The sequence below is a fragment of the Cololabis saira genome, chromosome 9, assembly GCF_033807715.1.
Source record: "Cololabis saira isolate AMF1-May2022 chromosome 9, fColSai1.1, whole genome shotgun sequence".
Lineage (NCBI taxonomy): Eukaryota > Metazoa > Chordata > Actinopteri > Beloniformes > Belonidae > Cololabis > Cololabis saira.
The window spans coordinates 43,565,728-43,584,082 of record NC_084595.1 but is presented as its reverse complement, the minus strand read 5'-3'; the positions used below and the strand labels follow the sequence as shown (position 1 = coordinate 43,584,082).

At 42.6% G+C, this 18,355-nt stretch overlaps 1 protein-coding gene across 2 annotated transcripts in view; it reads left to right on the top strand.

Annotated features, from left to right (window-relative positions):
- The first annotated feature begins 770 nt into the window (after positions 1–770).
- LOC133450773 (2-oxoglutarate dehydrogenase complex component E1) overlaps positions 771–18,355 on the top strand; it is a 51,739-nt gene continuing 34,154 nt past the window's right edge. The window contains exons 1-4 of one of the 2 annotated variants that reach the window (XM_061729643.1): positions 771–875; positions 4,272–4,643; positions 10,927–11,118; positions 14,540–14,642. In XM_061729643.1, the coding sequence (XP_061585627.1) occupies positions 4,404–4,643; positions 10,927–11,118; positions 14,540–14,642 (535 nt within the window). In that variant the 5' untranslated portion in view covers positions 771–875; positions 4,272–4,403. Of the gene's footprint in view, positions 876–4,271; positions 4,644–10,926; positions 11,119–14,084; positions 14,179–14,539; positions 14,643–18,355 lie in introns of both variants that reach the window. The other variant, XM_061729644.1, reaches the window with a different exon arrangement.

Sequence of the window (18,355 nt, the reverse complement as noted above, 5' to 3'; positions counted from 1 at the left end):
AAACATTGTTCAAATGCATTCTTTTGAGTCTCAAATATTTTTTTGAATTCAAACACTTTTTTTCTTTGATTGAAATAACTTTTTTGTGATCAAATGTTTTTATTTATTTTTCATGATTTTCTCATCAACGGTGGCATCCACAATGATGTTAAACAAGCATTAACACATATTCTCAGCCCCTTCCAAACCCACCCCTTGGACCTAAGCATTCGATGAAAAAAAAAAAAAAATTGATAATGAAGAAAAACAGAAAAAACAGATACTACAAAGATAATAGAACAAAGGACAAAATAAAACAAAGGCAAAACATAATAATATCAAAAACTGGACAAGGATAGCTGCAACAAGGTAATCAATTTTAAATACATCTTTCAAGTTTGGCCTTTTTTTTTTATCTGCTGCCATAAACAAAAATAAAATATTTTGTTGTTTTGCATTATGGATTCGGGCTGAAGATATTTCCAGATAGATAATTTCAAGGAAGGTCAGATACCAATGGGAGATGTTAAGCGTGTGTGGTGGTTTCCATCTCACTGCTATTATCTTTTTTGCTGCTGTTAGGCCAGCAAGCAAAATTCATTTTCGACATAGTGAAGTATTGATTGTTGATAAATTATTTAAATAAGTTTTAAAAATAACTTGATTGAAGTAAAACATTTTTTAATTGAAAATATATTTTTTGATTGAATAATTAAGAAACCAATCTACCTCCATAATAACAGTAGGATAATAATAACTAGAGAGAGCTGGCCCCGCCCCCTGGCCGTGCGTCATGACGTCACTGGAGCACGCTCCCAGAGCTGTCACCGTCACCGGGAGAGGCGAAGGACGTCCGGGTACCGGCTGATAGTGGAGCCGCTCTCACGCTGCTGGAGGTGAGTAGCTCGGTCCGCTCCGCCCGCACCCCCGCTCCGCTGATCCCCGGGTCCACCACCCAGATCTGGGTTCAGGTTTAGACATTTTAAACCTGTCTCGAGGAACGGGACGGGCGTGCTAGGCTAGCGCATGCAGCTAACAGCCGTGGTCGCTGGGAGAAGTCGGTCAAATGTCGAGACTGTGGCCAAGTCTCCCTTCAGTGGAAACACTCTTTTTGTTTAATCGGATGCGCCGTAATGCCGGGGTGATTTAATCCAGTCGGGGTTGGTTTATTCGTTAAAAGAGGCTGTTTTGCGTAGCTAGACGGCTAATTACATAACCTGGTGTCTTCGCGTTTAAACTCACTCTCCAGCTAGTTAATGTCAGCCCGGTCTTACTAATCCCGCAGCGCCTTCGACCATGTATCGATCCTGGGATCATTTTGCAGTGTTTTGGTTAAAGCAGACAGTATTTTCGGGAAGTCGGGACTCGTGAAAGGACAAAGTGAGTGACGGCTCCGTGGGCCAATGAGGAGGCCCGGGCTCCTATTTCTGGGCGTGGCCTGCCAGCACGCAGCCAATCAGAGAGCAGGACGGGCCCTCGCCGGGCTGGGGGAGCAGAATGGAGGCAGCAGGCAGGGAGTGGAGTCCCAGCAAGGTCAAAACACGGACTGAGACGACACCAGACCGTGGGGCTGACTGCACCAGGAATAACCGGGTCCGTAACCGGGTCTGGCCCGGCTGGCGGGGCCAGGTCAATGTCGGGACAGTTCTTCTGGGGTTAACTTTGAGCTTCTTTCACAACATTGTTCAAATGGGCAGCTACATGTCCTACTTTTCTCAATAATATCCTGCTAGCCTAAAATACATTTTTGAGAATGGTTACTTTTGCCAAAAAAACAGAATTTTCTATTTTCCTTTTTAGAAAATGTAATTTATCTGTCTTCAATGTGAACACCTATCATTATGTATAAGTTTGTATATTCATCTCACGACCTGCCTCTCAGCTTCCAGAATGTTTTTAAGTTTTCCTCAGACATCCATTCATATCAGACATGACACTCAAAGGACTTTCACCTTCCTTTATGCCGGACTTCACACAATCAACGCACTTTAAAATACAGAGGACCATCCCTATGGAACAATTTACCTACATCACTAAAATCAATATCTTCACTGGCTCCTTTACAACAGATCAGGCGTGGGTACCAGCTGTGGACTTCTTACACAGTCATGGTCAAATATGAACCTCCTCTGAAACTCAGCTCTCATTGGTTTTGGATGATCCGCCTAATCAGAAGTTAAGTTTTGATACAGCAGTGAAAACGGCTTGGTTTTTCACTGTTTCTCATCAGCCATCAAAACGGCAAAAGTATGGAGGGAATTTAGTCTGAAAATGCTTACACACGTAATCGATGATTTACATCTATCTGAAATATGATATTATATATGATATTCCTTTATTAGTCCCACAGCGGGGAAATTCGCAGTGTACAGCAGCAAAGGGGATAGTGCAAAACAAGAGGCATCAATAGAAACAATAATAATAAATATCAGCGTATGACACACTATAAACAGTACTGGTATATATAATAATAGTAAAAATAAAAAATACTGGTATATATAATAAGATAACAAACTGATATTTACATAATTGCACGTTGCAGTGAATATTGCACATTATTTTCCAGTATGTACATTTACTGTCAGGTTGTTATGTACAGTATGTGGTCTACTGGGAGCAGTGCTGGTTGTGTAGTCTCACAGCTGCAGGGAGGAAGGACCTTCTGTAGCTCCTTCACACATTTAGGGTGAAGGAGCCTGTCGCTGAATGAGCTCTCCAGCGCTCAAATGTGTACAAATAATTTGTTGTGACTACATACATTGATTTGATTGAAATTCTTTATTCAGTCACATCACACTACAAACATTAAACACAAACATTATTGAAAAATAGTGACTGTAAAGGCACAGGCAGAAGCATAGTGCTTATATTGATGCCTGTCCTACATACAGACAAACAAACAATAGCAAAACTAAACCAGAAAAGGACAGGTCTTGAGACTCACTACACCGAACTGAAAGTGGGGTAGATTTGGAGGAAGGACATTTGTTTAGCCGCGCACTGAACCCCACATTGCTCCTGACGTAGTCACCAGTGTACCAGTGTGTGTGACTCAGTTAGGAAAAGTGTTGCCAGACCATAAATGTTTGCATGTTTACGTCTTATATAAAAGTAGAAAAACTACATATAAATGTAGTCCAAAACTTTCAGCAGTTCAACATCCAGAGTTATTACTGGAAATCAACACAAAGACGGGATCTGTAATTAAATAAAGATCAAGTTCAGCTTCAGATCAGCTCGAAGAAACTCTGCCTTTCTTTCCGTGGTTTACTGTGTTTGGATAAATGGGCTGGCAGTGATTCAGAACAATCTGTACAGCAGCCGTACGGATCAAAAACAGATTAAAGATGGAAAATACAAACTTTTCTTTTAACGTGCGTGACACTGTGATTAAGTTAGTGTTGATGAGTTCATCTTAAATCTTCGGTTTGGTTTAAATTCATGCTGTCAACATGTCGACTCTCTCCGTCTCACTTCTGTTTTTCTCTGATGCGTTCACACATCCATCTTTTTTCAGATGGAGACGCGTGTAAACAAACATCAACTACCTTCAGGCTGTAAACACGTTCTCTGTAGAGGATTCCACTGCTGGAGTCTGTGCACTCTCCTACGTATCAGATGACCCAGATGTCCACATTGACTGAATGAAGACTTTTCAGAACATTTCATTCCTTTCTGAACTTTGACTCCAGAACCATTTCCTTTTTTTTTTTTTTCTTCATCTGAAGAACGTTTATATTATCAGTGATAAATGACCTTGGTTGATCTGACTGATCACAACTGTTTAACGGGTAGCACCTGCTCCAGACATTTTTCTCTCCACATAGAGATTTAAAAAAAATCACCTGATCATAGTTGATATTAATTGATTAAAATAATTACTGCACAATTATTTATTTAACAAAATAACAAAAAGCCATGATTCAACAGCTTGTAGATCCACCTTCAGCAGCAGGAACTCTGTCAATGTTTTCTGTCTGACTTCATCAGCGTCTTCGTGGTTGTGGGGGAATTCTGGTCTATCCGTCTCTCTAGCGTTGCTTCAGGTAATTGAGAGTTTTGGACTTTCACCCAGCTCTGAAGGTCCCACCACAGCATCTCAGTCAGGTTCAGGTCTGGACTTTGATTACGCTTTGATTAGTTCCTAGTTAGTTTTTATGAATAATGGTAAAATGGGAAAAAAGGTTATATTATATATGCCCAGAACAGAAACAAATCAACACCTCCTATCTGTTCTGGTTGTCTCTCTCTTTTTCCTCCTGTCTAACACAGTGTCTCTCCTTCCCCTTCAGTGGACGTTTGATTCAGTTCTTCCTGTCCTGGGACCCATCCGGGTGGAGTTAAATTTCCTGCCGTTGTTGAAGACGTCCGGCCCTATCGGACTGACCGCCACCACCGTGTGCGAGATTGTTTAAGGACTGCTCATGCATCGTTTAAGGACTTGTGCGGCGCGATTGCGCCCGCTCACCGCCTCCCAGGCGGCACAGACTGTCGGCCAGCAACGGCCAGTCACAGGCGCCTCTGCAGGCAACACAAGGACGTTTCAGCCAATCAGGTGTTACTCTGCACCTGTTGCCTCAGAGCCGTTCCTGAACGGGACAAGCTCCAACTATGTGGAGGAGATGTATTACGCCTGGTTGGAGAACCCCAAGAGTGTACACAAGGTAAGAAACAGTGGACTCCCTGCAGATGTGGAGGTGGGGAGCAGGTCTCAGGAGGAACATCCCGGCCAACTGTCCTGTTCTTCGTGAGCAAGCAATGAAATGAAAAACTACTGCTACCAAAACAGAAAAAGTTAGATTACAAAAAGAAGGTTGTATGTACCAGTTATGAAGATGGAGGATGTTTGTTTTAATGACATCAGTCAGCTGGTTTGCGTGGAAAAACCTGCACTGAACTTTATTTATCCTGCAGTGAGTGTCGCCGTGTAAAGGGCAGAAAAAAAAGCAGTTGTTTTGATTCTGCACAATTATAAATCTGTGTGTGTTCACAGCAACACACTGCTGCACAAGCCAGAAGCAGCGAAGGAGGACACGATTTCAACATCACACAGCCAATATTCTCTACATCAGACATGCAATCTATAATGTGTGTTAAATTTAGTACCGTTCCTCACCTTTATTCCGCTAACAAATGCTGAGTAAAGAAAGTTGCTTTCTCCATCACAGACAGCTGTAACATCTAGAAACTAGTACAAGTACAAGAAAAGTGGTCAGTTTGACGCTGCTCAGATCCCAGGGTGAGATCTCCTACTAGAACAATCAGAGGTTACATCCTGATTGTTGTAGTTGCTCAAATGATGATCGAATCCCTTGCCGTCTGAGGTGTGACCTGTAATAATGATGCTGAAATCTGCGCTAAATAACACGAGTTGCATTGATCACAATTGTAGATATCCAAAATGTCCAACATTTAAAATCCTAAATCATTGTGCGTGGAGCTGGATGACAAACACTCCCATGATCTGTGGATGGTTATATGGGATGTAATGATTCCCAACCAGCAGGCTTGCGGATGGAAGCTGAAGGATTAAAGACTTTTGATCAAAATCACAATTTAACTGATACATATCATTGTGAAGGTCAATATAACAGCCCTTCAAGAATAAAGTCACATAGTCACATGTTTCCTGGGCTGCCTTGAAAAAGAAAAAAGCTTCACTTGCAAAAATGATATTGTACAACATGCCGGAAATATCAGAATATTTTCCCAAATCATGCAGCCCCAGTTAGGACATTTAAGAGCTTCACTATGAAGAACTTATAATAATGATTTAGATGTGCTCTGTCCCTGTTATTTCTAAAAGTTTTTTTTTTTTATCAGTATCATGTTCAGATACTGAGAAGCCTGGGAGTCGGACCAATACTAGGTACTGATCTGACACCAGTGTGATTTTTAGATATTTTTATTATCTATTGTAATACAATTCAGAATAATCGGATTCCCTTCAGGTCTTTCTCTTGAATTAGATCTAAGCAGTCTTTGTGAAGGTGTTTTTTTTTTCATCCATCTTTCCCTTTGACTTGCTCATCTTGTACTTTTCCACCGGTTGGCTGCTTAAGCACGTACTGTAATGAGGGTGCTGGTGTTACTTTTATCAACATTCATGCCCCCTTGGAAACCTCTGCCTAGCGGAACAAGGACGTCACAGTTTCTAGGGCTGGGCGATATGACTTCAAATCAATATCACGGTAAATTGGGCAGTTTTACCTCCATAACGATAAATGCATGATACAGAACTAAATACAGACGACGGCGTGTAACTCGTACGCTCATTATCTTGTAAAGTTGAGTTGTCAACTTCATTTTTACATCATAATAAATCAATATTTTTACATAATGATTAAGTTCATCAGTCTGACTGCCAACCAGAGCTGTGCCAGCCTCCAGCAGGAGCTCATGTTGTTCTGCTCCAGCAGCAGAAACTCCTCCGTGGGGCTTTCATAACTGGCTGCAACTTGATGAACTGCCAACTACATATTTCCGCCAACATGAGTCACATCATCCTGAATCTTTTCCTCAGCCTTCCTTAGGGCTGTCGTCCCCAGCTCACCACGAGACCGTACGAATAAACACGATGCTCCACCAAGTCCTCCGTAAACCGCTTTAGTCTGCCGTGTTATGGGTATTAAGGACATGATTTACACACTGGCATGATGGAGGTTTTCATAGCTGTTGATGGACTGAACGTTCTCTCCGAGGACTGAAAAGCTGATGGTGTTGCACTAAACCGCGCTGAAAGGACAGGCTGCTAATAATAGCTCCCAGAGCTCCGTCACATGATGGATCTATTTTACTGCTGAAATGAGACCAAAGGCTGCCGCTCTCACCTGAAACCAGAACCTGAACTTCAGCCAAGTCAGGATCAGGTCCGGTGCCATTCATGTCTGGAAATGAGGCAGAAATTGTTCTTAGTCCTGGACATGAAACTGTTTCTGAGGCTTCAGAGGATCAGGGCTACAGCATGACCTGCATGTGAGCCGTGTGGATAAAAACATGACCTTAACTCAACCTACTCTGTTGTTCAGAACATTCCCTACTGCAGAGTTTATTATCCATTCACTGATGAAGATGAACAGGATCTGTTTACGCACATCTGCATTTGATCAAACATCATTCTGATCTGATTCACTCCAAACCAGAAGTGAGTGACCATAGTCAAACTTTCAGATAAGAGATACTTGCCACCTCTTAAAACGACGGCTTTCGGTCATTCGGACTTGAGTCTTGTTTGATGTTCCCCAGACTTATTTGTAAATGTGATGGAGAGTCATGGTGTATGGACCATACTCAATTCAATTCAATTTTATTTATATAGCGTCAAATACAACAAAAGTTGTCTCTAGATGCTTTCCAGAGACCCAGAACATGACCCCCGAGCAATTATTACATAAACTCCTCTAATGTACAAAATTAAGTTGTCTCATGACCTCATGTTAATTCCACATAATACTTCCTATTAGTACGCAGACTAGACAGAAATGACTCAGCACTTTGCATTTACAGGACTGTCTCAGAAAATTAGAATATTGTGATAAAGTTCTTTATTTTCTGTAATGCAATTTAAAAAAACAAAAATATCATACATTCTGGATTCATTACAAATCAACTGAAATATTTCAAGCCTTTCATTATTTTAATATTGCTGATCATGGCTTACAGCTTAAGAAAACTCAAATATCCTATCTAAAAAAATTAGAATATTCTGGGAATCTTAACCTTAAGCTGTAAACCATAATCAACAATATTAAAAATATTTCAAAATATAAAATATTTAAAATATTTCAGTTGATTTGTAATGAATCCAGAATGTATGACTTTTTTTTTTTTTAATTGCATTACAGAAAATAAAGGACTTTATCACAATATTCTAATTTTCTGAGACAGTCCTGTATGTGGCTAAAAATGAGCTGCTTCAGTGGTGAGCAAATTCCTTTCCACAAAGAACATATATCACTACCATTTATCAACGGTGCCATCGGGGCGTTTTAGAAATGTAAATTCCCCGTTCACTGGACCGACACCTTTCACCTGCTCCTCCATTTTCACCTCTCTTCTCCGCTACTCACGCCCCCCCCAGGCCTGTCCAGCTACACTGGAACTACCAGTGTCTGCTAAACATGCCCAGACACAGGGACAGCCAATCAATGTCCACTTCAAGTTAGGGTTAGGTTTTCTACCCACAATTCAAGCACAGGAAGCCCACCGCACAAATACAGAGCTCCAAATAAAGGCAACTCACAAACAGAAAAAGTCAAATTAGAGATTTAAAAATAGATAGAGCGATTAAAAAACATAACATGCTAAATATGCCTGTAATTAATTAATAAATAGCATTTAACTCGCTAATTTGACACCCCTAATAAAAATATCACTTTTTTTTTTTTTTTTTACATGTTAAAGTTCATTGAACAGTCAGTTCTGTTCATTGATAACAGTACGGGCCTTATCGTTAGAGATACACAATCCACTTTTTTCATTTCCAGTTCAGTTCAATACATAGATCGTGATACTGATTCTGAACACAGATGTGATGTGTCTTGAATATTACTGTTCTGCATATAGTTGACGTGTGAGTTACTTGTCTGGCCTGCAGAGCTGCAGCCTGACCATGAGCTACAAATGTGAACTCACTTCCTCAGTCATTTTACGTGATTCTAACCACAAACTAAACGACTCTGCAAACACTTTAGAAAGGTCTAAGGGGATTTTATCAGAAAAAGTTGTACGGTATTTGTGAAATTACTGGCTAGATCGTCCAGCTGACAGAAGGTGGAGCCAAAACACTTTTAAACAGTTTTCTGTTCCTGATTCGACCCAGATGCTAGAGATGGAAAAAGAGCTTGATGCTGCAGCTTATTTCCCAAGTTTAAACTGCAAAACAGGGAGAGTTTCTTCAGCAATGTGACCTGTCAGAATCGGGACATAGAGGTGAACACACATTGAGTAAGTCCTAAAGGAAGGCGCGTGCACGTTACTGAGGTGCCGTGTTACATGTTAATGTAGTTGTGTAACTATCAGAGTGACCTTGCACTTATTGGCTTAACATGCTCGCTATATAGCAAGACACACACCAGGCCAAAGGCAGATCAGATATGTAATCCTTCTGCTACAGTGTGAGCCTGAACGTCAGGCCTCTAATCAAAATAATGATCAGTTTTTGAGCTTCATAATCCAAAATACAAGACTTCCCGTCTCCTCCAGGAGCTCGGTACGTCACTGTCTCCAGACCCGTCACGGCCTCTGACTACAATAACAAAACGCTGCATATTTCTAGTTGGTGTGACACTGTGTTGCTTAGGGTTTCTGAGTGGTTGTACTACTCGACACCAAAAACTTGATAGACGAAATACTTGACGAGATACAGGTCCATCTTGTTAAAGCTGACATTTTTCTGCAAACACATATTCTGTTGTGACTCAAAAAAGCTTTGGCTCTTTGTTGTTTTTGGTCCCTAACTCTGGTCGAATTCTTCTGGAATCTGTGAAGTTGAACGGGCCATAAAGCTGTGGTGAGGTTCAGAGTCCAGTCCAAAACATGTCCACACCATCATTTATTGATTAACATTAATGTCACTTATGTGCATTTTGGAATTGTCAATTAGAAAAAATAGCTGGAAATCTAAATGAGAAAAACAAAGGAACAAGTGTCTTTGATCTGAATTGCAGATTCCCATCAGCGTCAATGTGTCCATGGGAGTATCTTATGTAGGATTTTGACTTTATTAGAGTCTTGTCATCTGGGTGTTTCAACAGCTTTGTGGAGAGGAAAAACGAAGATCTAGTTCTTTTGTTTTCACGTGAAACTGGGATTGTATCGCAGTGTGTCCTGCATTCATGGGGTCAGAGATATCGTCCTGATCTTTGCATCAACCCGCCATTTCCAACAGAATATGCTGTATGTGCAGAGGGTGAGGTGTGGAGATCTAGCAAGAACCGGGTTTGTACTTGATAAACAGATTCTGAGTCATGATCTAAAACAAGGAACATGACCGCAGATATGGAAGCCTGAAGTCACAACAGTTCCCCTGTTTTTGCAGCTCCAACTACAGCGAGACGTCACCCTGCAAAAGCAAAAAAATGTTTAGAATCAGGTCTACAGTGCACCTCATGTACAACACTGAAATCATATTATTATGTATCAAAATTAGGAGATGAGAAAGACTCTTAGACAACTTAAACTCATGTAGCTTATTAACTTAAGCTTTCCTGTGGCAATAATTAAGTGTACAACACATGTGCACCAACACAGACAACAGTAGACATGTCACTCTCTTAGAGTTGATACAAGTTGTAAACTATAAATCTTAGTTTTCCTGAGGAAAAAGGAAAAAATCTTAAAATAAAAAAGGTATTATGAATTATTAAGGTTTGCTAAAGCTTTAGTGATAACATCCGCGGGCGGCCGGGTGTTGTAAACGTCCTCTGATCGGCCTGTTTTGAACCTTTATTTTCAGAACGCTGATCCAAACCGATAGGAGCATTATCGGCCGATACCGATTGGTTGCCGATCGATCGGTGCATCTCTACTGTTTTGTTTTTGTTTGTTTTTAGACATATTTACTCTTCTAAAGTTGCACTTTTATAAAGTCCACCTTAGATGTGCTCCCGTTAACCCTTCAAGGTGCTAATGGACAGGCCTTAGCTCTGAGCCTCAAGCAAGGGTAACACTGTTTTAACTTGATTTTTTTAAGGCCACCTATTGAAAACATCAGAAAATTGAAGGGGGGAGTTGTTGTAGTTGTTTTTATTGAGTTCCATGAGTATTGGACTCAGCAGACCATTGCATGTGTTTCAGATGGTTCAAAAAGTTCAAAAAGCGGATTTCAGTCATTTAGGAGCAGGGATCCTGAGAACAGTGATCTCCCAAAAGATTGGGTTTTGTGCAGTATTCTCACCCGTCATCCTGGTCTGTCCTGTCTGACGTCACACTCTTTCTTTCGTCCAGTCATGGGATGTGTTTTTCCGAAACGCCAATGCCGGCGCTCCTCCTGGCGCCGCCTACCAGTCTCCCCTGAGTCTGACTCCAGCGTCCGGCGTCGCCGCTCCTCAGTTATCCTCGCTGGTGGGAGCTCAGCCCAACGTGGAGAAACTCGTGGAGGATCACCTGGCAGTCCAGTCGCTCATCAGGGCTTACCAGGTACACGCACCCGTGGCTGGATCACAGCCTGAACACACAGGCAGACCCGACAGCAAGACAGGTTCCTGCATGTGTCATTTAAAGGGACACTTAGGCTCAAACTTTATTTACTGTCTGTTGTTACAGTTACCTTTTAAAGGCTTAATGAGGGCATACAACACGATCCTGATCAACAGGAGTCTCTGTCCAGCATTTCAGGGATTATTGATATAAAAATCTACAGCTTTTATTAAAATTATAGAGGGAATGTGCATGACGTCACAGATGTGACTTCACAGCGGGTTACGCCCACTGAGTGTCAGAAAGACTGAGTGTCAGAAAGACTGAGTGTCAGAAAGACTGAGTGTCAGAAAGACTGAGTGGCAGCTTAAACTTTCAGTTTGAGCAACTGGAAAACATCTAAAATGGGAAAGAGCTGTTGTGGGATCGACTGTACTCATAGATTTAAAAAGAAATCGGAGTTATCATTTTACAGACTGCCGAGAAACAACTTTATTCCAGGCACCGAAACGTGGATTTGCGGTTCCCATTTTGTATCAGGTAATGTTGGATTTTTGGGTAGCTAATGTTAAACGGTCAAATCATAAAGTTCGGTGTCCTCATCACTTTAATTTCACCAACAAATCCTGCCTTGAAGTCGGACCAAGCGTCAAGACTTTTGTAAGCCTTCAAGCTTTGCTTCGTGTATTTCCCTGGAGTAGAAATTAAGTACATATAAATATCAGGAAACTGGATTCCTGGCCAAATATTAATGTCCATGGACCACTGGTTCTTGGTAACTGTACCAGATATTAATGTCCATGGACCACTGGTTCTTGGTAACTGTACCAAATATTAATGTCCATGGACCACTGGTTCTTGGTAACTGTACCAAATATTAATGTCCATGGACCACTGGTTCTTGGTAACTGTACCAAATATTAATGTCCATGGACCACTGGTTCTTGGGGTAACTGTACGGGTCACTGTCAAGTCCAACTGACTTTAATTTAAGCCGATAATCGGCTGTTATCCCGTCTTTTCCACAGTTTCCCTACTAGTTGCAGCTGTTTTTGCCACTCAGTGCGGGTAAGGGGGCTGGTCCAGTGGGAATGTGACGTCAATGCATACCCTCTATTCTGGAAATCAGGATCTCCTACACTAAAATGTTCCTTTTGACCTCTGTAAAATGAACAGTCCATTTAGTGAATGTTTCCACTGGTCACACTAGAAATGATTGGTTTGTATTTGATGCTCCGGCGTCAGTGGACCTGCAGGTTCACTTCTCCCTCTGAGAGATCCTGAGTTCAGATCCTGTTCTAGTTCAGCTTTTGTTTCATGACAGATTGTAATTCTGTGTTGTTCCAGCCATTCAGACTTTATAATCAGGTATGTTGTGGTTCTGAAGGTTTGTCTGGTTTATTTCAGCCCGCAGTCTTTTACCCTGAATGCCTTAATGACTTTAGTGAAGTGTCCGAGTCGTGGCAGACGTTTCTTTATTTGAAACGACTGATTTAGGGCCAGTCCAAATCCCCCCCCCCCTAGTCCTACTTTTCAGCTCTACCCCTAAATTTTGTACGTTCCCGTGAGGGTAGTGGTGTCCCAATTCCTCTTTTCATGTAGGGCTAGTGGACATAACGAGGGCTAGTGTGTATGAATCTAACCCTTCACAGTGAGGGATTTCAGATACTGACTTTGCGACCGAGGGCCACAAAAATTTCCCAGAATGCTTTACCTCATCATTTGCATACTGAATCAAACAAAAAAACATGGCGGACATTTCAAATTTTAGTGAATAAAATCAATATTTTGAGTTAGTTTCTGCATAAAAATGCATTTTGATTACATTTCTAGCGAGAAATATATATTTTACTTTCATAATATTCACTCGGTGAATGTACATAATCACTCGCTTGCTCGTTGTTGCGAAGTATCTTCAGATCTCGCTAGAATAAAGGCTGATTTATGGTGCCGCGTCGTAGGGCTGTGCGATTAATCGATTTTAAATCTAAATCGGATTTATTAATCAAAATCGATGTTAAAAAAGGAAAATCGGAAAGTCGATTTTCCTTTTTTGCAGCTGGCTGCATTACAGACAGAGCTCGTCTAGTTATCTTTGTTTGGTCAAGAAAATTGTAAATGTTGTCACTTTACTAAACTCAAGGAGGATTTACGGTATCTTTCAATTGCACTTCATTCCCAATAGGGAAATGTGTTTGCTATTTTTCTTTAAAAATAAAGATAAAATATTTGAAACAATTTATTCCATTGTCTTTTGTAGTTTTACCAAAAAAAAATCGAAATCGAAAATCGAGTTTTCAGAGAAAAAAATCGGGATTTTATTTTTGTCCAAAATCGCCCAGCCCTACCGCGTCGATTTAACGAGGAACCATAAATCAGCTCCCGAGCCGGCGGCTCTTCTCATCCCCCGAAAACATCGGAGCAAATTTCTTAACAGGCGTTATTTGGATAAACTGAGCCCAGGTCGGGGATCTTAACGGTTACTTTTACGCCTGAAAAAATATTAAAACTTAATAAAGTGGCATATTAGCAGCGCTACAGCTGAAATTAAAACAGCTTTTATCTCTGGGCTTCCTGATATAGTGTGACGTTTGTGCAAACGTAACTACTCAGTCACTTACGTGCCCAAACGTAAACCACGCAGTGACGTAGCAAGTGGTGTCCCAATCCCTAGGGAACATTACAAGGGCCCTACTCATTTTTAGGGCTAGTGGTAGAAAGTAGGGTGAACATTGGATTGGCCCTTACCCTGATCTGTGCTGTTTCGTGAGACAGAGGAGAAGATGCGACACAGACACGGCTGATTCTTCCGAGGGCTAATAATAAACCAGACGATCCTTCAGGAAGCTTCAAAAATGAAATAACTTTGAAGGCAGGAGTTTGGCTCGGCCGGCCGCAGAGACCCGTGACGAGGCGTGTTGTGTGTTGTGATGACCCTGTGTGTGTGCGTGGTGTGCTGCGTTTAGGTGATGGGCCACCACAACGCCCATCTGGACCCTCTGGGAATCAGCTGTGTCAATTTTGATGATGCTCCGGTCAATACCGGCTTCCAGGACGTTGGTGAGAACGCCAGAACTAAACTAACACACAAACATTGGTGTTAACGCTGCTTTTCCTCCCACCTACCCACCCACCCACCCACCACCTCCTCCTCCTCCTACTCCGTCCTCCTTTTCTCTTTCCTGTTTTTGACAAATCTCTTTCTCCCTCGTTCCCCAAACTCTTCTCTCTCTCCCTCTCTCCTGGTGTTGAACTTATCCCTGACTCCTGAAACCTCTTCATTTTGCTTCTCATCTGCTCGGCTCTCCTCATCCTCCTCCATGTCGCTCCATTCTGTCCTCTTCACCCTTCCACCCCCTCCCTCTCCTCCTCCTCCTCCTCTTCCTGTCCTGGGTGGGCTCTGTACTGTCCCCTCCCCTAGATCCGAGGGCACCATGTGGCCCAATTGGACCCCCTCGGCATCCTGGACGCTGATCTGGACTCGTGTGTCCCCACTGACATTATCACCTCCTCCGACAAGCTGGGTGAGGAGCTCCCCCTCAGATACAACCCCCCCCTTCCTTCTTTTTTCTCTTTCGCGCCGCGCCGCGCCTCGCCTCGCAGGCCTGCTGCTTCTAAAGCCCCTGGTTTCTGGGAAAGGGTCTGAGACTGAGAGACCTAGACCCTCATGTGTGCAGTCAACGCTCTCATATACGATAACAGTTTCATCATTTGTATCTCAAACTGAAGCTTTCCTATCACGAAACTTCGTGGAACCTTCTCATACACGGTGATGTCTCTGAAATCTTCTACAGTCATACAATTAACCTGACATAACACACTAGTGACACCAGCTTCATTACCTTTTCTTAAACGTCACGTCACGTCCAGTTGTATTTGGAGGGTTTTTGCCTTTAGACACCAGCACACAGGATTGGAAAGAAAACAATCAGATTCGGATCAAATTTAGACTTTCAGACGTCCATTTCCAGGTCAGAATCAGCTGAAAACGTGTGCTCTGCTCCCTCCCTCTTTACTTCAAGACAAATGAAGCAGATGAAAGGTCTGGAGTTGGAGCTTGCAGCATGAAGCTTGATGGCCATCTCAATCCCAGTGAAGGATTAGGGTGAAAACACAACATCCATCCATAAGAGAGAGGTCAGCAGTTTGGGTCATTCTGAAAAATAAAACTGGTCAACTCAACCAAATCAAAAGGTTTGGAAGACCATGGAAGACGACTGAAGTGGACGATCGGAGTCCGTTCCTTGGAGAAGCCACTTGGAACATGCAAGACCAGGAGAGACGGATCAGACCTTATTGCCTCTTTGGGAAGATGAAATCAGAATGATAGGAAGAGGAATGTGATTGAATGCACACGTCGTCATGTGATGCACGGGGGAGGCCATGTGGCGGATCATGGCTCGGCCTCACTGCTGTTCATGAGTTCTGACGTACAGGGCTGTACTCGCTGCTCACATTCAGCAAACCAAACGGATTCCCACTGCAGAAGGATGACACTAGACCTGGAATATTCCTCAGTGTCAGTCACCTGAACTCCCCCCGACAGAGACCCTGAAGACGGACGGACCTCAAACAAGCAGCAGCTAGAGAAGGTCAGGGGGAGACTCGGGATCTAGTGATGTCCATGGACTCCAGACTCCAGGCCCAAGTCTGTAAAATGCTGTTTATATTTAAATGATCACTTTCCCATTTATAAATGGTGGATGCCATGTGTGTGTGAACCTCTTAAAGCTAAAAGTCTCCACTCTGATCACATCCTGGTACTTTATTTCACATCTATTATCCTGGTGAACAAAGCCAAAGTCATAAACCCAGACTCTCATAATGCAAGGTTCTCTCTCTCTCTCTCCAACATCTCACCTGTTCATTTAAACATCCACTGACAGCCCCCACGGGTCTCCTCATATTTGACTATTGGAGAGGAAAATACAGCCGTGTGGAAACGAGAGCGTAGCTCCCCCGTCTGCAGACAGTCTGCCCCGTTAGCCACTGACACGCGTTAGCCACTGACACGCATTAGCTCCGTCCGTCCGCCTGCCATCCTGATGTGTAGAGACTCTAGAAGGACCGGAAGAACTCTGTCCAAGATTATTTATGAATGTGTTTCAGAGACAGCTTGGACTGTGGTATGTTTGGAACACGTGAGTCAGTGTTGTCAGGAATTAGCCTCGTCCCTGATGCAGTCAAGGTGACCGGTGCAGACGCTTCTGTTGTGGCGCTTTTCCACTAGTACCTACTCAGCCCGACTCGACTCGGTTTTACGCTTTTCCACCAGGGGTCTAACGTGCCGAGTAGATACTTTTTCTGTAACTACTTTGCCGAGGTTCTAAGCGGCTGAGTCGGCTGTATCTCACATCATCACACTACAGACCAATCAGAGAAAGAGACTCTGACGGATTCTGGTTCATTTTATTCAACCAGCAATGGCAGCAGAAGTCTGTTCCATGATCCAACTCTGAGGGTCAGATGTTCATAAACCTGGTGCTGAGGAGAGAATTAAAAAGGGATCTAGACGGAGATAAGGAACGACCAGATCTACCAGGAGATCTGTCTCTTCATAGCTGCTCACGACTCCAGCTGACTTTTCAGCAGCCCAGAGACAAAAAAATAAAAGCGTCGCCGCTTGAAGCTTCTCTCTCTCTCATTTTTTAACTTGATATTGAACACGAACCTCAGACCCAGCAGCATATACAGGACTGTCTCAGAAAATTAGAATATTGTGATTTTCTGTAATGCAATTACAAAAACAAAAATGTCATACATTCTGGATTCATTACAAATCAACTGAAATATTGCAAGCCTTTTATTATTTTAATATTGCTGATCATGGCGTACAGCTAAAGAAAACTCAAATATCCTATCTCAAATAATTAGAATATTCTGGGAATCCTAATCTTATGACATTTTTGTTTTTTTTAATTGCATTACAGAAAATAAAGAACTTTATCACAATATTCTAATTTTCTGAGACAGTCCTGTATATCATCTCCTCCAGGTTCTACATCTTTAGTGTTGTCTTCTTTGTTTAGATCACACAATCAAATACGTCACAGCAGCTTCAATCCAACCTCCTACTTCTCATCTGGGTATTAAAAAGAAACAAGGGCAAGTCGAGCCGAGTAGGTACTAGTGGAAAAGCGCCATTGGAGGACTGTTAAACCCCAGCATGGCGTTGACACAACACGTCTCTTTCTCCACCACTTCAGTCCAAACGGTGGTGGAGACGAGACGGCGGCTGCTGTCGTGTTTTAGCCGTGAATGATTGTGGTGGTGATGGTTGAACAGGTCACTAACGTTGTCTGGGTGTCTCTCCCCTCTGCTGCCCGCTGCGCTGACCCTCTCCAGACGTGGCTGGGTTCAAGGAGAGGCTGAAAGTCCTAACGGTAGGAGGTACGAGAAGCGGCGCTGCAGGGAAGCCTGTAGCCGGTTTTTGGTTCACCCTGATAGCGCTCGGTTCTCTGTGGTTGTGTGACGGAGTTCTGGACCGGTCCGGTCCGGCTCGTCTCAGCTTTCTTCCAGTTGACTGCTGTTTTTCATCCTAAGCTCTGGTTGCTGTGCTCTAGAAAGGAGGAAAAAAAGCCAGTATTTCATGTGGTTCATTGGTTTTACTTCTGTTTCTACTTGTTAGCTGCTTCAAGGGTCAGCTGCCTCTCAAAGAATGTTTATGAGTTTACAAACGTAAAATGAACTACAAGGATTTATCCGTTTTTTAATGTGTCGTGTTTTTATCCAAACATAATTGGACATAAAAACGGTCTGTTTGAGGTTGTACTCTGGATGAAACATTTAAACCACAGCGAAATATTTCAACTTTAGCACTTAGAGCATTTGTTTGCAGTCATGTGAAACAGAAAGTAAACTCTCTTTCACTCCTAAAGGTTTCCATATGAGGACATCATAAGGAATGGTCTTTTACCAGGTCTGAAACGCTGATAAATACAAACTGAGACGAACAACAACACATGACACATTACACCGTCATCATCTATTGACCTATTGATCGTTCTGTCCTCAGTTGTTTAGGGCAGCATGGGGGCTTAGGTAGCACCGTTGCCTGAGTGAGAAGGTTCCTGGTTCCACTCCCAGGCCTGGCAGGAGTTTAGCTGTTCTGCTCGTGTTTGCGTGGGTTCTGGCCAGGTTCTCCAGCTTCTTCCCGCAGTCCAAAAACATGCCTGTCAGGTTGATTGAAGATTCTAAACTGGCTGTAGGTGTGTGACTGTTTGTCTACACGTGTGGC